The sequence below is a fragment of the Zingiber officinale genome, chromosome 2A (assembly GCF_018446385.1).
Source record: "Zingiber officinale cultivar Zhangliang chromosome 2A, Zo_v1.1, whole genome shotgun sequence".
Classification (NCBI taxonomy): Eukaryota; Viridiplantae; Streptophyta; class Magnoliopsida; order Zingiberales; family Zingiberaceae; genus Zingiber; species Zingiber officinale.
The window spans coordinates 106,098,217-106,117,021 of NC_055988.1; the positions used below are offsets into that span (position 1 = coordinate 106,098,217).

Genomic DNA, 18,805 nt, shown 5'->3' on the forward strand with positions numbered 1-18,805 from the left:
ATCAAGATTTGCCATGTCACACAAGAATCAAGATTGCAATGTGATCTTTAATTTCACAATGTAATTTAAGTGGAAGTTGAATTATATGTATCATCTCTTAAATTTTAATTGACATTTGGCAAAATTTGTAATCTCCTAATTTTGAACTTTGAACATGTAGTGACATTTGGAACTTGTAGATCATTTATGGTTTATTGTAAAAATGTTATTTAATTTTGTGATGTGCAAAAATGTAAATTTTCAGATATTTTCTTGAGTTAATTTTGTAAATGCACAAGAAATTAATTCTATGAATATAGGGGAATTATTTTGATTTTTTTTGTTGATAATTTATTCAACCGTGGAACTACATTTATTATTCTAAAAATAAAATGATTAAAATTGAAAACTTATGTAACATATCAATGGAACTCATAATTACTTACAAATAATCATAACCATGAATAATTTGAAATTCTTTTAGCATTCTCAAACTCCTTGTACCATTGTTCTGAGTTTTCACATATATTTTCAAGTGAGGATAAAGGTTTCAATATTATCTAAAAAAAATTAAAGCAAAACCATAAGTTAAAATCAAATTAACTGATGTGTTTATCGATTTGATTGGTTCAATTCTTTTAAAAAGTTCGGTCGTTTCGGTTGTTTGGAAAAAATTCGATCAATTTGATTTTCGAGTTAATGGGTTCGGTCGATTTTGATTTAAACTGATTGTTTAGTCATAGATAAGATAAGAAATGAAAATATTAGAGAGAAAGTAGAGTTACACAGGAAAATTTTGATAGACACATTTAAGATAATATAAATATGTACTTAAATAATCAATAAATATTTCAGTTAGACAATGTTAAACTATGATACATATACATATCATCAAATGAGAACTATGAAAACTCAAAAAAAAATTTAGTTAACAATAATAAAATAAAATAAAATTTATTTATATATTTATTTTTTAGATGACATCAGTTATCCAACTTATGCCGACTAATATTGGGATGACTAACTTGGTCTCATGAAAATATTTATCAGCCATCAAGATAAATCGGGAAACATTGGCTCATCGTTCTTAGATCAACTGTCTATCAAAAAAAATTGATCCATTAATTCGTCGAAATTGAAAAGATATTTTATCACTATACTATTATTTGGAGGTAAGATAAAATTTATCAAAATATAAATGATAATAAAAGAATTTAAATAGCTAATTTGATACCACGCTGGAATAAGATTTTATTATTGTTATTTGATATACAATGCCAATAATAAATTGAACGAAAAAGATAAATAATTATACAAGTAAGCTTTGCTTTCAACGTTACGACTTGAATATTATCTTATATGAAAATAAATTATAAAAATAAAACCATTATCTCATATTTAGAATATTAACACGAAATGATATTTGTCACACTATTGACACTAAATTTTATTAATATTAATAGATCAGGGCCATCGTCACATGGCATGACCAAGTCAAGCGCATCATTCGGAAATATTACCGCAACTAAGGAACAAAATGAATTCAATATATAGAGATTTGTAGGGCTGCATGGCCTGTAATGTAACACTAACACCTCTTTCAACTCTCAAGCATGTCTGCTGTGTGTCTGTCTGAGGGTTTAGGATTTAATGTTTATATATATATTTTTTCCATGCGATTGATGCCGTTGCCATTTCAATTTATGCCCTACGCCAAAAGGCAATTTTAATACTGAATAATTTAGGACAGAGGCCACCATATGCACTGTACCGACGTGGAATGCACCTTTTATGAATACTGATTGACTTGAGAAATTATTGTAAATTGATGGCGGCGGAAACATAATCACACAAGGAAACAAAATACAAGCAGAAACAATGCTGACCGAGTTGCGAATAACTTACTGTTTCGCTTCAGAAAGCATCTTTCCCGTGTTCTTCGCCTTTTCCCTTCAACTACTTTATTGAATTTAAAATTTGTTTGGTGGATGGTCGGAATTGGGACCACCTCGACAACACAGAAGCCGAAGGTATCCCACCTTATCTCGCATAAAGAAATTGATCGAAGACGACAACAGGGAGAAAATTAAACATCAATGGATGAATGTTGAACAACAGACGTCTCCATTAGAATGACAACGAGTTTAATGCCAATGTAAAGTTTTGAAGAAATTCGATTACCTAAAGAGGTCCCCCTCACTCGCCTTCTATACCTTCTTTTTTGCATCTCCAGGGACCATTCACAAAGTGCAAGCAATTTTGAAGCTCAGTATCTTAATACGCAATAGGTACTTCGAATTTACCGAAACTTGAACACCTGAATTATCAATAAAGTGAAAGCAGTTCAAACGTTTCTACCATGATAAAATTTCTAAAACAACATTTTGTGCATGGAATAAAATAGTATATACTCACCGCGCTTTCTTTGTGCAAACCAAGGAAGCGTATTTCTGAGTTTACTCACCTAGTCTCAACTCCATGCTGTGCCAATTCTTCGATAAATAGAACCTATAACAAAGTTATCAAAAGAAAGTATGTTTGCATGATACTAGTTTTTTACACTGGAAGAAAGAACAACCAGAGATCAAACATCAACCAACAGGCCATTGCATTTTAAGAAAACAACTGCCTCATATTCAACCATGTCAACCAAAATCATCAGCGGTACTATTAAATTCTATGATGCTACATAACCATACTAAATTGTTGCTTTGTGGAACAACGCTACAGAACCATAATGCAACGAATACAATTTAACTCAGCTATCTACCTCCTACTAAATTGTTGCCGAGGTAGAATATATTCAAGTAAATTTTCTACGAATAATTTTGTAAAAACATTCAAAAACAGCAAGAAATTTACATGCGACATGGTTTCCATAGAAGATTGAGAAAAAAGAGGTCTAATTCAGGAAATAAAAAAAAAATAAAAAGCATACAACTTTATATTCAGCATTTTGTAAGATATTATTACAGAACTGATACATGACACACATTCAAAATATGTTGGCTGCGGAAATATAAATCATACGACTATTCTAAGCTGACCAAATAATGGCAGTGGTCACTCTTACATGTTGAAATTGCCAAACAAATCGAGACGAGGATCAAGCAATCAAAGATACACAGGAATTTCAAGTGCACAGGTCCAAAGACATCACTGCACGTTTCTCTATCAACAGCTCCTCATGGATATGATGATTATATGTTCTTCAGTGCATAATGCTTACTCCTTGGTGCTATTTGTTAGAAGCATGAAACGTGAAGGAAGAGAAAGGTATGGGAGTCAGATCTTGCCAATTTGAGCCCTATTTAACACATAAGAAAAGAAAGGGAACATTAGCGATACAATTCACTGTTTGAAAAGAACACAAATAAGGCCTTCAAGAAATATATAACCATGTGATAAGCTTAGCCTGGACATGTTTGCTCAAGGCAATTAAATGATTGACACAATATATAAAGCTACCATGACTTCCAATATTGCAGCATATGTTGAGAATTATTCAATTTATTGTCGTGCTACCCGAAAACCATCTTAAACCTTCTAGCATGGAGTAAAAACTAGTACAACTTTTTTCAACCTGTCCAGAATTATTTGGGCTGTTGCACACCAATATTTTTTAATATGTATTATGTAACCAACCTACAGACCTAGGTCGATTGACAAAGTTCTGTAACATTATTGGTAAAGCATATTTTGAATGATTTCAGTCGAAATAGCAATCATAACCCAAATATAAGAAGTCACAAAGCAGAAGTAGCAAGGAAATTATTACAGCCATTTGTCTGACACCTCTAGCATAGTTTGGAATGGCCCATACCAAAATCATTTCAGCATGATCCATCTGAAATCATGATCAAATAATGTTAACTTGGCATGTACCCAAAGTTTTCTAACATAATATATACATTTGGTAACCTTGCTATTTTCCTCCATAAAAAAAGTCCTAGTGCGTAAACTATTTGATTTTCAATATTATCCTGTACTTATTTATCAAACAAATGCCGCCTTACAGTATTTAATTTCTAGATTATCTCCTGAATTAAAATGTTGACTTTTAAATATAAATCATATCAATTTATCACTAAATTGAGGCCAACACATTCATTGAAAGTACTGATAGGTTTGGAAGCTGATAGACCATAAAAGTAATACCTAAGTCATAATGGATATAAACAACTACATAGAGCTATTTGATATTCAAAAAATACTGAGATGGTATTGTATTACCAAATAATATGACGCTCAAGCCCTCAGCTACAACATCAAAGGCATGAATTATCACTAATTTTTTATAGCCAAATTATCACATAAAAATGGATTTCCCAAAAGGTTTCCTGTGTACAACACTTAGAAAATGGACTAATGAACTTGAGTTCATTATTGTAATTGTGATCAATTTTCATATTGGGAATCACATCTGATCATGAATAATGAGCTTAGTTTAAAAAATTGTAAAAGGGGCAAACAAATTCTTATGTTGAAAAAGTGTCTATATCCTAATATACAGACAATAATATAAATATATAATTAAATAGCATAATATGATTAATGGAGAGCACCAATGGCAATTGGCATTTATATTAAAAAAATGCAGGTCCATATAACACTTTGATCATAATATTACATAGAACTATTATTTCTAAATGACTTGCTTCATTTCAGTTAGAATTGAAATGTACAGACAGCAGGCCATTCCAGAAATAGATTGCTTCACTTACATGGACTCAGTTGGAGTACCCGTAGCACTGATGTGGATCTAAGCTCCCAACATGTTTTTTCAAAGACTCATTTTTCTTCAACCAAAAAAAAGATTTTCACACAGGATCAATATGAGAACCAAATGTTGACTCAGATTGCCAGTGTCTAACCAGGGCAGGAAGGGGGTATATGAAGCATCCACATGTCAAAGGACGATGTCATTCTTATCGTCAACTTCAATTCTCTATCCAGTAAGATTCTTACTCATCACACAACATTGTTGACCTCTGGGCTACTACCGTGTAATAGAAGATTCTTCTTTATTGGGTTGGGACTAAAGTTAAATGGATTCAGTTTATTCAACGAGTTGGTTTTATTTAATGGTTGCATTTCGATTTTAAGAGCCAAATTTGATTTCTCATGGACTTTCATTCTCCCCCCCCCCCCCCCCCCAAACAATTGTATGAAATGTGATCTGTATTAAATCATATTATATCAAAACAAATTGTTACATTCCTTTAAATGCTGATTGATAAAATATGATACATATCAATTTAAATCCAACATCATATCAAACAATATGAATTGTGAATCACAGTTTTTACAATGTTTGGAAAATAAATCATGTAAAATATTTCAAAGGACCTATAAATACAAGAACAACCAAGTCTTATCCCATTTGGCGGGGAGTCAGTTAAACTCCAAAGCATATAAATGATGAATTTAATGAGAATCTTGGATAAACCCATAATACTTCTTTCACAGTTCCACTGGTGATGATTTATGATTACAACTTACTATCAGATGCTCCAAGTGTTCATTTTTCTAATAAATGGGTATTTAGCATCAATAAAGTACTCCTTCAATCATACTCTCAATTTTAGCTTCACTAGTATGTTATTATGACCTTTCAAAGTATTGACAGCAGATCTTATCCTTGATCTATGAGAACTTAACACAACATCATTTCCTTGACTTTGTCTAACAAAGAAAGATAACTAATTGTTTTGGTCCAAGTTGTGCCTGATGTGGAAGTACCTAAATCAATTAAAACCATCAATCATCATGAAGATATATTCTCCAGAACAAAAATGTTTAGACCTTCCATCATGGCTTCATAGTACAGTCATGTTTGTGACACAAACCAAGATGGAACTAGTAATCTGCTTACAAGTTTCTCAAAAAAGAAAAATTAATCCCACAAATAATCAGAGTATTCTTACTCATCATCTATGCTTATATTGAGCTAATACTTGTGTGCATTCTAGATGTTGCCTTTTACAGAAAAATGAATACCAAGAATTAGACATCACAAGATGATCAGAATGTCGCATGATACTCTATATCTTTGTTTTTTTTCCCTTAGTCTTGTTGTTCTCTTTCAAGTAAAAAGTTTCTAACTTAACCACTGTTCCTATCCTTTTAACAGTTAGGAAAACATATTTAGCTTTTCCCTTTTCTTTTACTGGGAAAGCAAAGCTGGTTCACCTTCAACAAACTTTACTGGATCCAGAGCATATGAACCAGAGAGGATTACTGTATGAAGTGCACTATTGCATAACATAAAGCCCAGTTACCAACTAATAAAGAAACAATGGGCAAGTTTACAACTTGCAGGCAATTAAGAACACCTCCTAGAGAAAACCTCATAAGTTAACTTGCCAGGTAAATTGTTTTATTTTAGATAGAGAACTCTGATTAACTGTATTCAAGAATAAAATAACCACTGAAGTTAGGATGCCCAAAGCCCATTGGTCCCATGGGAACAAGTGTCCGTTGTCTATAAATATATAAATTAGTAGCTTTCCTAATAACTCGAGTTTTTAGAATAAGTGATTAGCCAAATATATTAAAAATGATATTAGAGCATGAGATTGTAGATTCAGATTTGAACCTTGTTTGTGTCAAAATAATAATAATAATAATAATAATAATAATAAGTTAGGCATATACCTTTGAGTCATAATTAGCATGAGGGGAGCATTGCAACTAGGAGGCTCCATGTCCATTGGTCTCACGTGGATAAGTGTCGTGATTGCAAAGTATTAACAATATAAATATATAAATCAATGTATTTTCTAATAGCTCAAGCTTTTGGAATAAGTAGTTAGATAAACATCGCTCAAGCTTTTGGAATAAGTAGTTAGACAAACATCTTTAACATCAACATTTAAAAAAAAAAAAACCAAAAACATCTAGTAGTTACTCTCAAAATTGAAGATCTGGATAATATCCCTTTTTAGTCTTCATATAAGAAATCCAATCTTTCCCTTCAACCCTACTTTTGATTCCTAGTATCTCCTAGAGAATGTCCAGTTGTTATTTTTGGAATAACATCCAGGGGAGATGACTAAACAAGTCTCAACTGAATCTTTAAAATTTGGGGATTAAAGCTACTGCCAGTAAATTTTCACAAACGGTGTACTAACTCTCTGGCACTGACTTAAAGAATGAGAATTCCCCACTGAAATCTGTATCCTTCATCATTTCTCATATACTTCAATAAAATGCCTTAAAATAATTATCAGTGTAGATAATGATCTGAAATAACCAATACCACCAAATCAGGTAAAAAGCCAGAGAGATAATGCAACCACTTGATAAACTCCAGACTTTGCCAGCAGCCAAAAAAAAAGTTTGCAGATACACTTTGTTTCAATTTAATCAAATTTTCACTTGATAATCAACAAAAGATGCAATCTTGAAGATGAAGAACTTCAAAAGGGGTAAACAAAATAACTCGAGTGCATTTGTTGTGGTCTCCTAAATATAAATCAGAAGTATATTCATTGTGAAGTGGTGGATAAATAATAATAAGTAAACTACAGAAAGCATAGAATTGGGCAGAAAATCTCACCAATCTCTTCCACTCGTTCACGGTGTTGAGGTGAATCCAGCATCAAAGAGAAAACCCCTGTACATACCTTCGGGGTAACCTGGGATACCATCAACCCAACTCCACAGACCCCCGTCACTCTTTCCTGCACCTTCTTCCCACATTGCCAGCTTTCCTCTTACTCTCTTCCCAGAAAACCACACCTTGCCATCTCCACCAAAAACCTTCACCTTGTTATTGGCACCAGCTGCAGCAGCAGCCACCACTTCCAAAGGACTGGAGAAGCCGCCTCCAAAGCACCGGTACATCTCCAACGGCATCCTCCCTGCTTCATCCCACTCCATGGTGTCCAGGTCCAACCGGAGGATCAGCACCGTCGAGCACGGCGCGTCCAGCACGAAGGACGATCTCAGGCCTCCGATCATCAGAAGCTGGCGACCACCTGCCCCCGCAAGTAGCCGTGGCCGCTTGAAGATGTCGAACACGTCCCCCCACTCGTGCCGCTCAATCGGAGCCCAGCCGTGGGCTCTGCCGAGGTCTGCGAGGCTACAATAGAAGAGCTTCCACTGGCTCCTCCAGGGGGCGCCGACGTCGCAGAGGGCAAAGACGGAACCCGACATCATAATCGGGCTCCGGGGTTTGGAAGGAAGGCTGAGTGGAAACTTGAGCCATCGATCCGGGCTAGGCGCATAGGACAGTGCCGCGAGTTCGGTGACGATGACGACGGATCCACCAGGTCCCGCGATCACGGTTCCATGGCGAGACCAGGCGGAGCCAAGCGGGGGAAGAAGACGGTAGGATCCGCTTAGGGGGTTGCAAACAACGAGCGACTTGGTTTGACTCTTGGCGGAGGCATCGGCGGCGGGGGGAAAGGGGGCGGCGGTGTCGACCCAGAGGTAGAGAAGAGAGGGGGAGGCGGTGACGGGAGAGGCCGAGGGGAAGGGCAGGAAGGAGAGCGGGAGCCGGAGCCAGCGGCGAAGGTCGGGGTCAAAGGCGTGGAGCGAAGGGTGCGGCGCGGAGGCCGCGCGCGGGTGACGGAGCGCGAGGAGTCGTAGCGAGGGGAGGGAGGAGAGGAAGGGAGGTGAGGAGAGGGCGTCGAGGAAGAGGCGAGAGACGGGCCGGCAGGCGAGAGCCTGGTGGAGAGGCAGGCGGCCGAGCACGTTGTGGAGCGCGTCCTGTGGGAGGAGCTGGATCGGGCACGCCGCCTCCGCCTCCGCCTCCTCGGCTCCAGCGGTGACCTCCTCTCCCGCCGCTCGACAGACGCGCATGGTCCTCGTCGTCGGCTGCCAAGGCGGTAAAGAGGAAAGGTCAGCAGAACAGCGGTCGACGACAGGATTTCAAGTCGCAGCGCAGCGCAGTCGCCACACGCTGGCACCTAATCACCCATTCACGCCGCTGCCATGACCATCCCTCCCAAAGTCCCATCCCACGGACGAATGTTCCAAACGCATCGCGTCCAACTTCGCCCCTCAATTCCGATCCATCACTCGGACGGATCAATCCGTTTAAAATCAAAATCCAATAAATTAAAAAAGCTGCTAATTTATTGAAAATCAAGTTGATTTAATCGAATTAAGAATTTTAAATTTTAAAATTCCTTCTGTTCAAGTAGTTAATTCCATTTAATCAAATTTTTGATGACTCGTTGTGGGGGCGGGGGGCGTTCGTGCTTGCTATTGCTAGGCGTTGGGGCGTCGTCCTCTTCTCAACTTTGGCATCGCATTTTCTTCATATTGCTCGATGACTTGTGAACGAATTAACGTTTACAAGTGGGTGGCGGATGGATGGATGGATGAATGGATGGATGGTGGGGCGGAGTTGCTACCAAGTCAAATGTTTGTTTTTACGCTGTCATCGTTTGCCCGATGGGTCCTCGTGCGTACAGCGCCCAGTCCAACTTTACCCATTACGGGTTTAATGAGGCCAAAATAGATTTCGCATGGTCGACTCCATCACATGTGTTTGTCCATTCATCTCATCAGAGTTTCTCTTTGTCCATTTAGTGCACCATCTTTATAAAAGTTAGTATCTCTTCTCGCATGTACTTTGTTTCCTTTTTTATTGAAGAGCTTTTGGAGGATAAGGTCGATGCCTTGAGACTCGATTAATTTCACCATGCTTGCATTCTTTAGTTAATGTCTTGATATCCCCACGAATAGTTCTAGTGATTAACACATTAGATGTTGTCATCATGAGATTTGAAATTCGAATTTCAATAAAATCGAGATATTGGGGCTCTGGGGTGAACGTATTCACCTTTTGTCATCGTTTAATTAATGTGTTGAAATCAAGTTGTTGAGTCCTACTAAACCATTATAATTGTTTTAAATTTAATTAGAAATTAATTTTAACATTTATTTTCTATAAAATAATAATGTTATTTTTTTACTTTATTTCAATTTCAAAAATAGTATTATTTATTTATTTTATTGATTTAATAATATATTTGATTAGTTTAATCATGTAAGGCATGCCGACAACAATCAAACAAGTTGGATGAACAAGAAGAGCAAGTGGGTGAGCTAAGGAAGCCAATCAAAATAGTTAGATTAGTCGATTTGATTAGGACAAAAAGTTAGGTCATCGAGATGAGGTGGTAGGTTGGTTATAACACTCTTTATCTATTTTAGTAATTTAGTAATATATTTGATTAGCATAATCATGTAAGCCATACCAACAAGAATCAAATTAGCCGATCAAAATAGTACTTAAGTTAGTCAATTTGGTTGGGATAGAGAATTGGGCAATTGAGACGAGTATTTGTAGGGATAGGGCCTCCTACAATATCACATTAATACCATATTAAAATTAAAAAATCTCCCTCATCTTTTCACTGTAGAACAAAAAAAAACTTCTCAACAATATTTTTATTGTCCCATGCTTTCTTACAAAAAATTATAATTAAAAAATTACAATCTCTCACCAACTCCTTTACTATATTTTTTATTTAAACAAAAATTAAAAATAATTTTAATACTGCCACATCAGCAATGGGAAGCTCCCATTGCGGATGTTCTAAATGAGCCAAACCAAGTTTAGCATCGTTCAATATTATTTATTTAACTTCTTTTATTAAGAAACTTATTGAGCTCGAGCATTTTATCAAGCTCAAATCCAAGAACAACCTCATACATTTTAAATTGCACACTTGTTCACAAGTAGTTTTTCAGTTTACAAACTCTTTTTTTCCCAGTCATTTGCATATTCTTCTTTTGCAATCACTGTCAGCATCCTCGCTTGCAGCTGTAACCTGAGAAACTGTATCTAGTCGGGCAAACAGATCTGTTTTTTAAATGGAACAAAGAAACAAGAGGGAGAAGAAATTAAACCAATGCTAGCTGATCGTTTTATGGAGAAGAAATTAAACCAATGCTAGCTGATCGTTTTATGGATCTGATTCCACCTCTAGTTTTTCAGCAATCTCAATGTTCAAAACTAAGGTAGGACCAAGAGTTGAGAAATATAAACTATGTATAATATGTTTTTTTCCCTAAGAAAACTCTTTATCTGATTCAAATAGACTTGAATTATGAAATTAATGATGATTCCGTAACACCTCGATATTAATAGTGACATTAAATTTATTAATGATGATTTTGTAACTGATCTGTCTGAGAATCGAGATGATGGACGCTGGGGGTGTGGCGCTCACGTTGACTGGATGGACTTCGAACGACTGGGACCTACAACCACAAAACGTCAGTGCCAAGCCAAGGAGGGGTTCCCAGGCATTAACCCTCCGACGTTCAAGTCAGATCTCCGGCGATGACCACAAGAAAGCAAAGTAGTGAAACGAAAGTCGCGGAGTAACAGTAGCTACAGTAAATGTCCATAAAAGAGATAAAACAGAATTATCAAAATTGACCGGATCAAATTACCAAATCAAATCATATTAGTATTTGGATTATTCTAATAATTTTGTTATAATTATTCTTAGAATAATTCTGTTATTTATTAAGTAGTTATTGACCAAGTATTTTTTGAACATTATATATTGTATTGTCCTTAGGACAAATATCAATGAACAATAGATTTTATTGCTCTCATATTATTTCTTGCTCTCTCCCTATTCTTCCTCTTACATGGTATCAGAGTCATCTCTTTTTTATCTTCCCTCAATTTCTTGAGGCGGAGATTGTATAAACGAACAAACAAAAAATATTTATTTTTCTTCCGCTGCCAACCCCATTGCTTCTCTTTCCTCTGTCTTTATCTCTATTTTTTTTTTCGTCTATGTGATTTCTTCTCCACTACCACCGGACAAGTTATTTTTTACTTTAGATGTCGAATACTCGACGACATCAAAGAGATCAAAAGCAAAGTTCAGACCGATGTCAGATTTGTCACATCGTTGGTCATATTGGAAATATATATCCTGAAAGACTTGATTGGTCTAGGGTAAAATGTCAAATTTGTTTTGGAATTGAACATTTTGGTATTCAAAGTCCTAGTCCATTTGATTCAAATTTCATTGGTTGTCCTACAGTCTCAAGACAACCATCTATTTCACAAATATATCCTAGAGTTCTTTCGTCTGTGCCTACTTGTGATAAAACCTCAGATTTTCATCTACTAATTGGTATATTGACACTGGAGCAACTCATCATGTCATATCAGATTATAATATCCTTACAGACATAATATCATATTATGGCTCAGATACGGTGCAAGTAGGCGATGGTTCAGGTTTGCAAATTGCTAATCTTGGAAATACATATATTCATTTATCTAATCGAACTTTTCACATGTGCAATGTCTTTCATGTTCCATCTATCACTAAAAATTTACTTTCTACACGTCAGTTTTGTCTTGATAACAATGTCATTTTTGAGTTTCATCATAATCATTATCTTATAAAGGATAGAGGAACAAATGCTATTGTATTTTATGGAAGAATCAAAAATGGCCTCTATTGTCTTCAGAGTTCTTCAATCAAAGCTTTTGTTGGTGAACGCACAAATAAACCAGCTTAGCATGCTCGACTTGGTCATCCTTCCCTTCGTATTGTTCAGTCAATCATCAATAGGTATGATTTACCTACTTCTATTACCTTCTCTCCATCTCATTCATATAGGGCCTGCATGGAATCTAAAAGTCATAAGCTACCTTTCTCTTCATCTGATCATGTTTCTAATTTTCCACTTGAAATAATTCATTCTGATGTTTGGGGCCCTGCACCTATTTTGTCTAATCAAGGTTTTCAATATTATGTTACATTCATTGATCATTTTAGCAAATATACTTAGCTCTATCCTATGAGAAGGAAATCTGATTTATTTGATATATTCTGTAATTTTCAAATTCAAGTTGAATGATCTTTTAATCGTAAAATACTTTCTTTTCATTCTGATTGGGGAGGCGAATATCAAGCTCTCCATCGTCATCTTGTCTCTTGTGGAATTGTTCATCGAGTTTCTTGTCCTCACACTCCAAAACAAAATGGCTCTGCTGAGAGAAAACATAGACATATAGTTGAAACTGCCTTAACTCTTCTTCATCATGCATCGGTTCCGCGCAAATTTTGGGATGAAGCTGTTAGCACTACAGTATATCTCATAAATCGACTTCCTACTCCATTGCTCAATCATAAATGTCCTTTTGAAAAACTTTATAATCAAACCCCTGATTACACTTTCCTTCAAATTTTTGGTTGCGCATGTTATCCATGGTTACGCCCTTATTCTAAACACAAACTTGACTCTCGTTCACTACAATGTGTTTTTCTTGGTTATAGCAATTTACACCATGGTTATCGTTGCTTGCATATACCAACAGGACGAATTTATATTTCACGATATGTTACTTTTGATGAGTCTCTATTCCCTTTTTCGGTAGCTTCTTCAATCTCTCCTCTAGATACAAATGGCACTTTCTTAATGTCACCTAATATTATCAGAAGTGATGGCATCCTAGGTCCTGCTCCGGAGCTCTCTAATAACTCTCCTATACCATCAGAATCACCTCAGGTTGCTGCTCCAATCTTAGAAGCCTCACCGATCGAAGATAATATGCTCTCTGGTTCCTCGGATAATGCAAGTCCATCATCTACATCACCATGTCAGCCTACTTCCTCGTCGTCATCAACAAGTGATTCAGATAATAATGCTCCTCGTCGCATGCTTCCCATTAGTGATATTTATGAGCGTTGCCCACCAAATACAACTCGATATCCCCTTCCATGAGCTCTAGTGGTCTCTTCAAAATCTATTAAACCAACCTGTTTTACACAAGCAAACAAGGATTCAAACTGGCATAGTGCAATGGCTACAGAATTTGATGCACTTCTTCGCAATGCAACATGGACTCTAGTTCCGCACACTCCCTCAATGAATGTTATGGGCTCTAAATGGGTATTTCGTCTTAAGCATCGAGCTGATGGTTCTCTTGAAAGATACAAAGCTCGACTTGTAGCTAAAGGATTTAGTCAACAACCAAGTATTGACTTTACTGATACTTTTAGCTCAGTCATCAAAATTACATCTGTCAGACTATTATTATCAATAGTTGTTAGTTCTAATTGGCTTGTACGACAATTGGATATTTCAAATGTATTTCTCCATGGTCATCTTGAGAAAATTGTATTTATGGAGCAACCACCTAGGTTCATTCATCCACAATTTCCACCTCATGTTTGCCAACTCAAGAAATCCTTATATGGTCTTCGACAAGCTCCTCGTGCATGGTTTCATCGACTATCTAATTGGTTACAAGCTCAAGGATTTTGTGGATCAAAGACTGACTCATCTCTATTTCACAAATATAATGATGGAATATGATATTTTTTCTTATTTATGTGGATGACATTCTGATAATCGACAATGATCACAAGGGTATCACAACTTTATAAAATCTGCTCAATCAAGAATTTCCTACTCAAGATTTGGGTATTGCTCATTTTTTTCTTGGTATTGAACTTATTCCCCATGAGGATGGCTATCTTCTCTCTCAGAGCAAATACATTACTAGACTTCTTCAAAGAGCCAAAATGGATGGAGCACCTCCGGTCTCTACACCAATTGCTGTAAACAACTCTCCAACTTCATCCTCTCCTGCTCTATCTGATCCACAGATTTATCGAAGTATTGCTAGGGCCTTACAATATGTCACTATCACATACCCTGATATTACTTTTGTAGTAAATCGTGCTTGTCAATTCATGCATGCTCCAACTGAACAAAATTGGGATAATGTAAAAAGAATACTTCGCTATCTCAAAGGTACTATTCTACATGGTCTTCTTTTATATCGCCAATCGTCTCGAGATTTACATGCATATAGTGATGCGGATTGGGCAAGTTCTCCTGAAGATAGACGCTCTACTAGTGGATACGCAATATTTCTTAGACGAAATCTTATCTCATAGAATTCGAAAAAAGCAACCTATGGTATCTCGTTCAAGCACTGAGGCAGAATATAAAGCTATAACAAATACGACATCAGAAATTATTTGACTTCAATCACTTCTCTCTGAACTTCATCTTGCATCAAATATTGCACCAAAAATTTGGTGCGACAATATTGGAGCAACATATCTTACAGCAAATCCAATCTTTCATGCTCGTACAAAACATGTGGAAATTGATTTTCATTTTGTTCGTGAATGTGTGGCAACTCAACAGTTATCTGTCTCTTATATTTCTGCTGAAGATCAAATCGCTGACATCTTTACTGAGCCACTGTCCAGACAACGTTTCAACAAGTTAGCAAGCAAACTTAACATCAGAGATCTCCCGTTGAGTTTATCGGGGGGGAGGTAAAAGAGATAAAACAGAATTATCAAAATTGACCGGATCAAATTACCAAATTAAATCATATTAGTATTTAAATTATTCTAATAATTCTGTTATAATTATTCTCAGAATTATTCTTAAAATAATTCTGTTATTTATTAATTAGTTATTGACCAAGTATTTTTTGAACATTATATATTGTATTGTCCTTAGAACAAATATCAATGAACAATAGATTTTATTGCTCTCATATTATTTCTTTCTCTCTCCCTATTCTTCCTCTTACAGTCCAAACCTCCGACGAAGTTTGGGGCTCCTTATATAGGACCCCGAGAGCGCGCACACACATTTCTCGATGCATGCACACTTCTCAAAACCTTCCCTGAAAGGACATGCCAGAAAAAGTACCTCTGACGCCATACGTCAATGACCCAAGCATATCCTAACAAGACAGTGGAAGCTTCCGTCGTACGATTCTCTGCTTGATCTCTGCTTGATCATGCCGCCGATCATGCTATCTGTCGGCGGCACGGATCTCAAGGAGGATATCAGTCGATCCTGCTTTTGTCTGCTAGTGGGTCGGGCGAACGACCGCTCGGCTACTTCCGCTGTCTAGGCCGAGTGGGGTGGTCGCTCTACTACTTCCACTGTCTAGACTTGCTGGGTTATGTTTTCGCTTCGCTGGCTGTGATATGATCTTCTAGTCGCTCGGCATATGACCTGTCGGTCAACGCCTGCTTTAGTGATACTGGGTCTTTGAGCATCGGAAGCTTGGCGCGAGACTGAGTTGTGATAACGTCAGACCGACCATTCCTTAGTCCGATCGGCTGATGGGGTCGCCCGGTCGGACGCTAGCCTGGGGGTGTTGCCTTGACTTTGACCTTCCGCGTGGCGTTGACCTCCTACGGGGCGAGGCCCTAGCTTGCTCGATGATTTGATGGTGCAGACTCGGGTTTAAGGTCGTCACTCGACTGTTGATGGAGACTTGGGTTTAACGTCGCCGCTCGATGATTTGATGCAGAATCGGGTTTAAGTTCGCCGCTCGGCCGTCGATGGAGGGGATTTGCACGAATTCCGAGAAGATTCAGGCGACGTAAGCATTTGATCGCGCGTAGAGGTGTCAGACGGGCCAACCCATGGCGGGGCGGGCCAGCCCATGGCGGGTCAGTCATATGGCGGAGCAGGCCGGGCCGGGTCTCTATTCCAACGGATTGAAAAATTCTCAACCCAACCCAAATTAAGGCGGGTTGCGGGTTAGGCGGGCCAACCCACGGGCCACATACTCATTTAAAAAATAAAAAATATTTTGTAAAAAATTATGTGCTTGAATCAATACACGACTTAATCAAATATTAAATTACTTAATCGACAGAGTCTGTCAACAAACAATACTGCTGTATGCTAAGATTCAGAAATCAATATCTAAATCAACCAAAATTTAAAAACAATCTGTACACAAAATAGATCACATGCAGCCATCCAGGTTTGCAGCAGCTGCCAGCCAGCAAGTATGAGAAAGAAAAATCAATCATATATTCATATTGTTCATCCATGCAAGTTCAAAATCAAAGGCAAAATTATATGATTGTTCGATATCTTCCATGCACGTGATTTATAACAAAGTTCTAGAATATCAATGAGAGCTTTCTTCGTTCCAGCCACATCACCAGCAAGCCTCATTTGCTTCTCCACATTCAACAAAGAATCTAACGCAACATCAAGTTTCTCTTCCTACATAACAGGATATAGATCAAGTCATAGCAAATGAAGAGGCAAGAAACAATCAGCATATATGTTGTAATTAGTGAATAATTGTAAAAAATGAAGAAGCAATCAACATATAAGTTGTAACAGAAAAAATATAACTAATCCAATAATCCTATCGTAGTGAACAAGTACCATGCTGTAAGGGGATTTCAAGTTGCTAGAAAAATAATATGCAACTGTCCTGCAGAGCTAGCAATTAAATTTTATAAAAAAAGAGTGAAAACACATGTTGAGGTTAATTAAACATTATTTTCTTACCAACTTTCTTTCCAACAACTCTCAAAAATGTTGAAGGTTATGAAATGACTGAAATCTCATTGAATCCAGAATCCAGACTCCTCTCGCCAGGAGTTCAAATATGTCACTATAATTGTAATTGTTATCTCGGTCAATTGGCGAAAGGTTTACCATCCACATATATAGTGAATAATTGCTTGCTGAAACTATTCATGTTGTAATTCAAACATTATTATGTAAAAGAAATTCTTTTAGTCTAGTAATGTAACTCGTTTAGTCTTTTCTCCAAATTCTATGTATGTAGCGATTTGAAAGAGGTTTAAAAAACAAACCACATCAATTATCAAATTCTTCCGATTCTTCATCATCTTTTTTCTCCGCATGAATATCTTCTAGATCATTTGATCCTTCCTTAGACAAGGTTGTTTTAATACTTACATTGTCTTCATTATCTTTATCTGCATTTAAAATACACAAAGATGAAGGTAATTAAAAAAAAATCACAATAAACTAATATACCAACTAAGTCAAGAATATAACTAAAAATTTGTAAACATTACCAATAGCATAACCATGTAACCAATTACGAGTGCAAATAAGAGCTTGTACTTTTTCATGAAGGGTGCAACTTCTATACTTGGTAAGCACACGAGAACCAATAGAAAAAGCTGATTCTGATGCAACAGTAGTTATAGGAATAGCTAAAACATCACATGCCATTAGTGCAAGGGTTGGGTATCGATGATTTTGATTCTTCCAATGCTCCAAAACATTCAAATCTTGATAATATGCAAATTCAAGTTTTGGCTCTTCCAAATAAAGATCCAATTGAGATTTTCCAGCACTTGTAATTGTTTGGCTCTCATATGCCATTATTTCCTACATTAATTGGAATAGTAGTGACAATAAAATAAAAACCAATTAGACATAAGAGAATACAATAAAAAAATTAAAATACTTACATCAAAGATTCTTTTGTTTTTTCCTTTAACTCCTCCTACACTTTGCTGATGTGTATTTGTGGTAGAAGAACATTGTGGTTGACATTGTGAAGAACTTGTCTTGCTAGTATTAGAATATTGATCAAAAAGTTTATACAATTTTGTCTTCACAAGTTCCATCTTCTTTTGGAATTTAACATAATCACTCTCAACCTTAGTATAAAAAAATTCCAACATTGAAAGCTTTATTCGTGGGTCAAGAATAGCTCCAAATGCAAGAACCATGCTATATTGAGTCCAATACTTGTCAAACTTCTCCATCATTCTCTTACACATAGAACTTATCACCTCATCTTCATTAGATAAGTTTTCCTTTAACAAAACTTCAATCTTCCATACTTGCATAAAATACAAATTTGATGTAGGATAAGAAGAACCAGAGATCAAATTGGTAGTGTCATAAAATGGTTCAAGGAACTCACATATCTTCTCTCCTCTTTTCCATTCTTCACTTGAAGGACAATATTTATAATTCTTGTCATTGAATTGAAGAGAAGCAAAAGCTTTTTTATATTTGATGGCACTATCCAACATTAAATACGTTGAATTCC

At 36.5% G+C, this 18,805-nt stretch overlaps 2 protein-coding genes across 2 annotated transcripts; both read right to left on the reverse strand.

Moving 5' to 3' along the window:
• Positions 1-2,900: 2,900 nt before the first annotated feature.
• On the reverse strand, positions 2,901-9,004 carry LOC122041867 (SKP1-interacting partner 15-like). The gene is made up of 2 exons (XM_042601724.1): positions 7,541-9,004; positions 2,901-3,286 (listed from the first exon to the last, which is right to left on the reverse strand). Exon 1 carries the CDS (start codon positions 8,785-8,787, stop codon positions 7,558-7,560), a length of 1,230 nt encoding a protein of 409 aa, XP_042457658.1. The 5' UTR covers positions 8,788-9,004; the 3' UTR covers positions 2,901-3,286; positions 7,541-7,557.
• Positions 9,005-16,758: 7,754 nt separating this feature from the next.
• LOC122041868 (zinc finger BED domain-containing protein RICESLEEPER 1-like) lies at positions 16,759-18,805 on the reverse strand. The gene is made up of 4 exons (XM_042601725.1): positions 18,216-18,805; positions 17,814-18,132; positions 17,586-17,711; positions 16,759-16,980 (listed from the first exon to the last, which is right to left on the reverse strand). The coding sequence occupies exons 1-3, from the start codon at positions 18,786-18,788 to the stop codon at positions 17,590-17,592; spliced, it is 1,014 nt and encodes a 337-aa protein (XP_042457659.1). The 5' UTR covers positions 18,789-18,805; the 3' UTR covers positions 16,759-16,980; positions 17,586-17,589.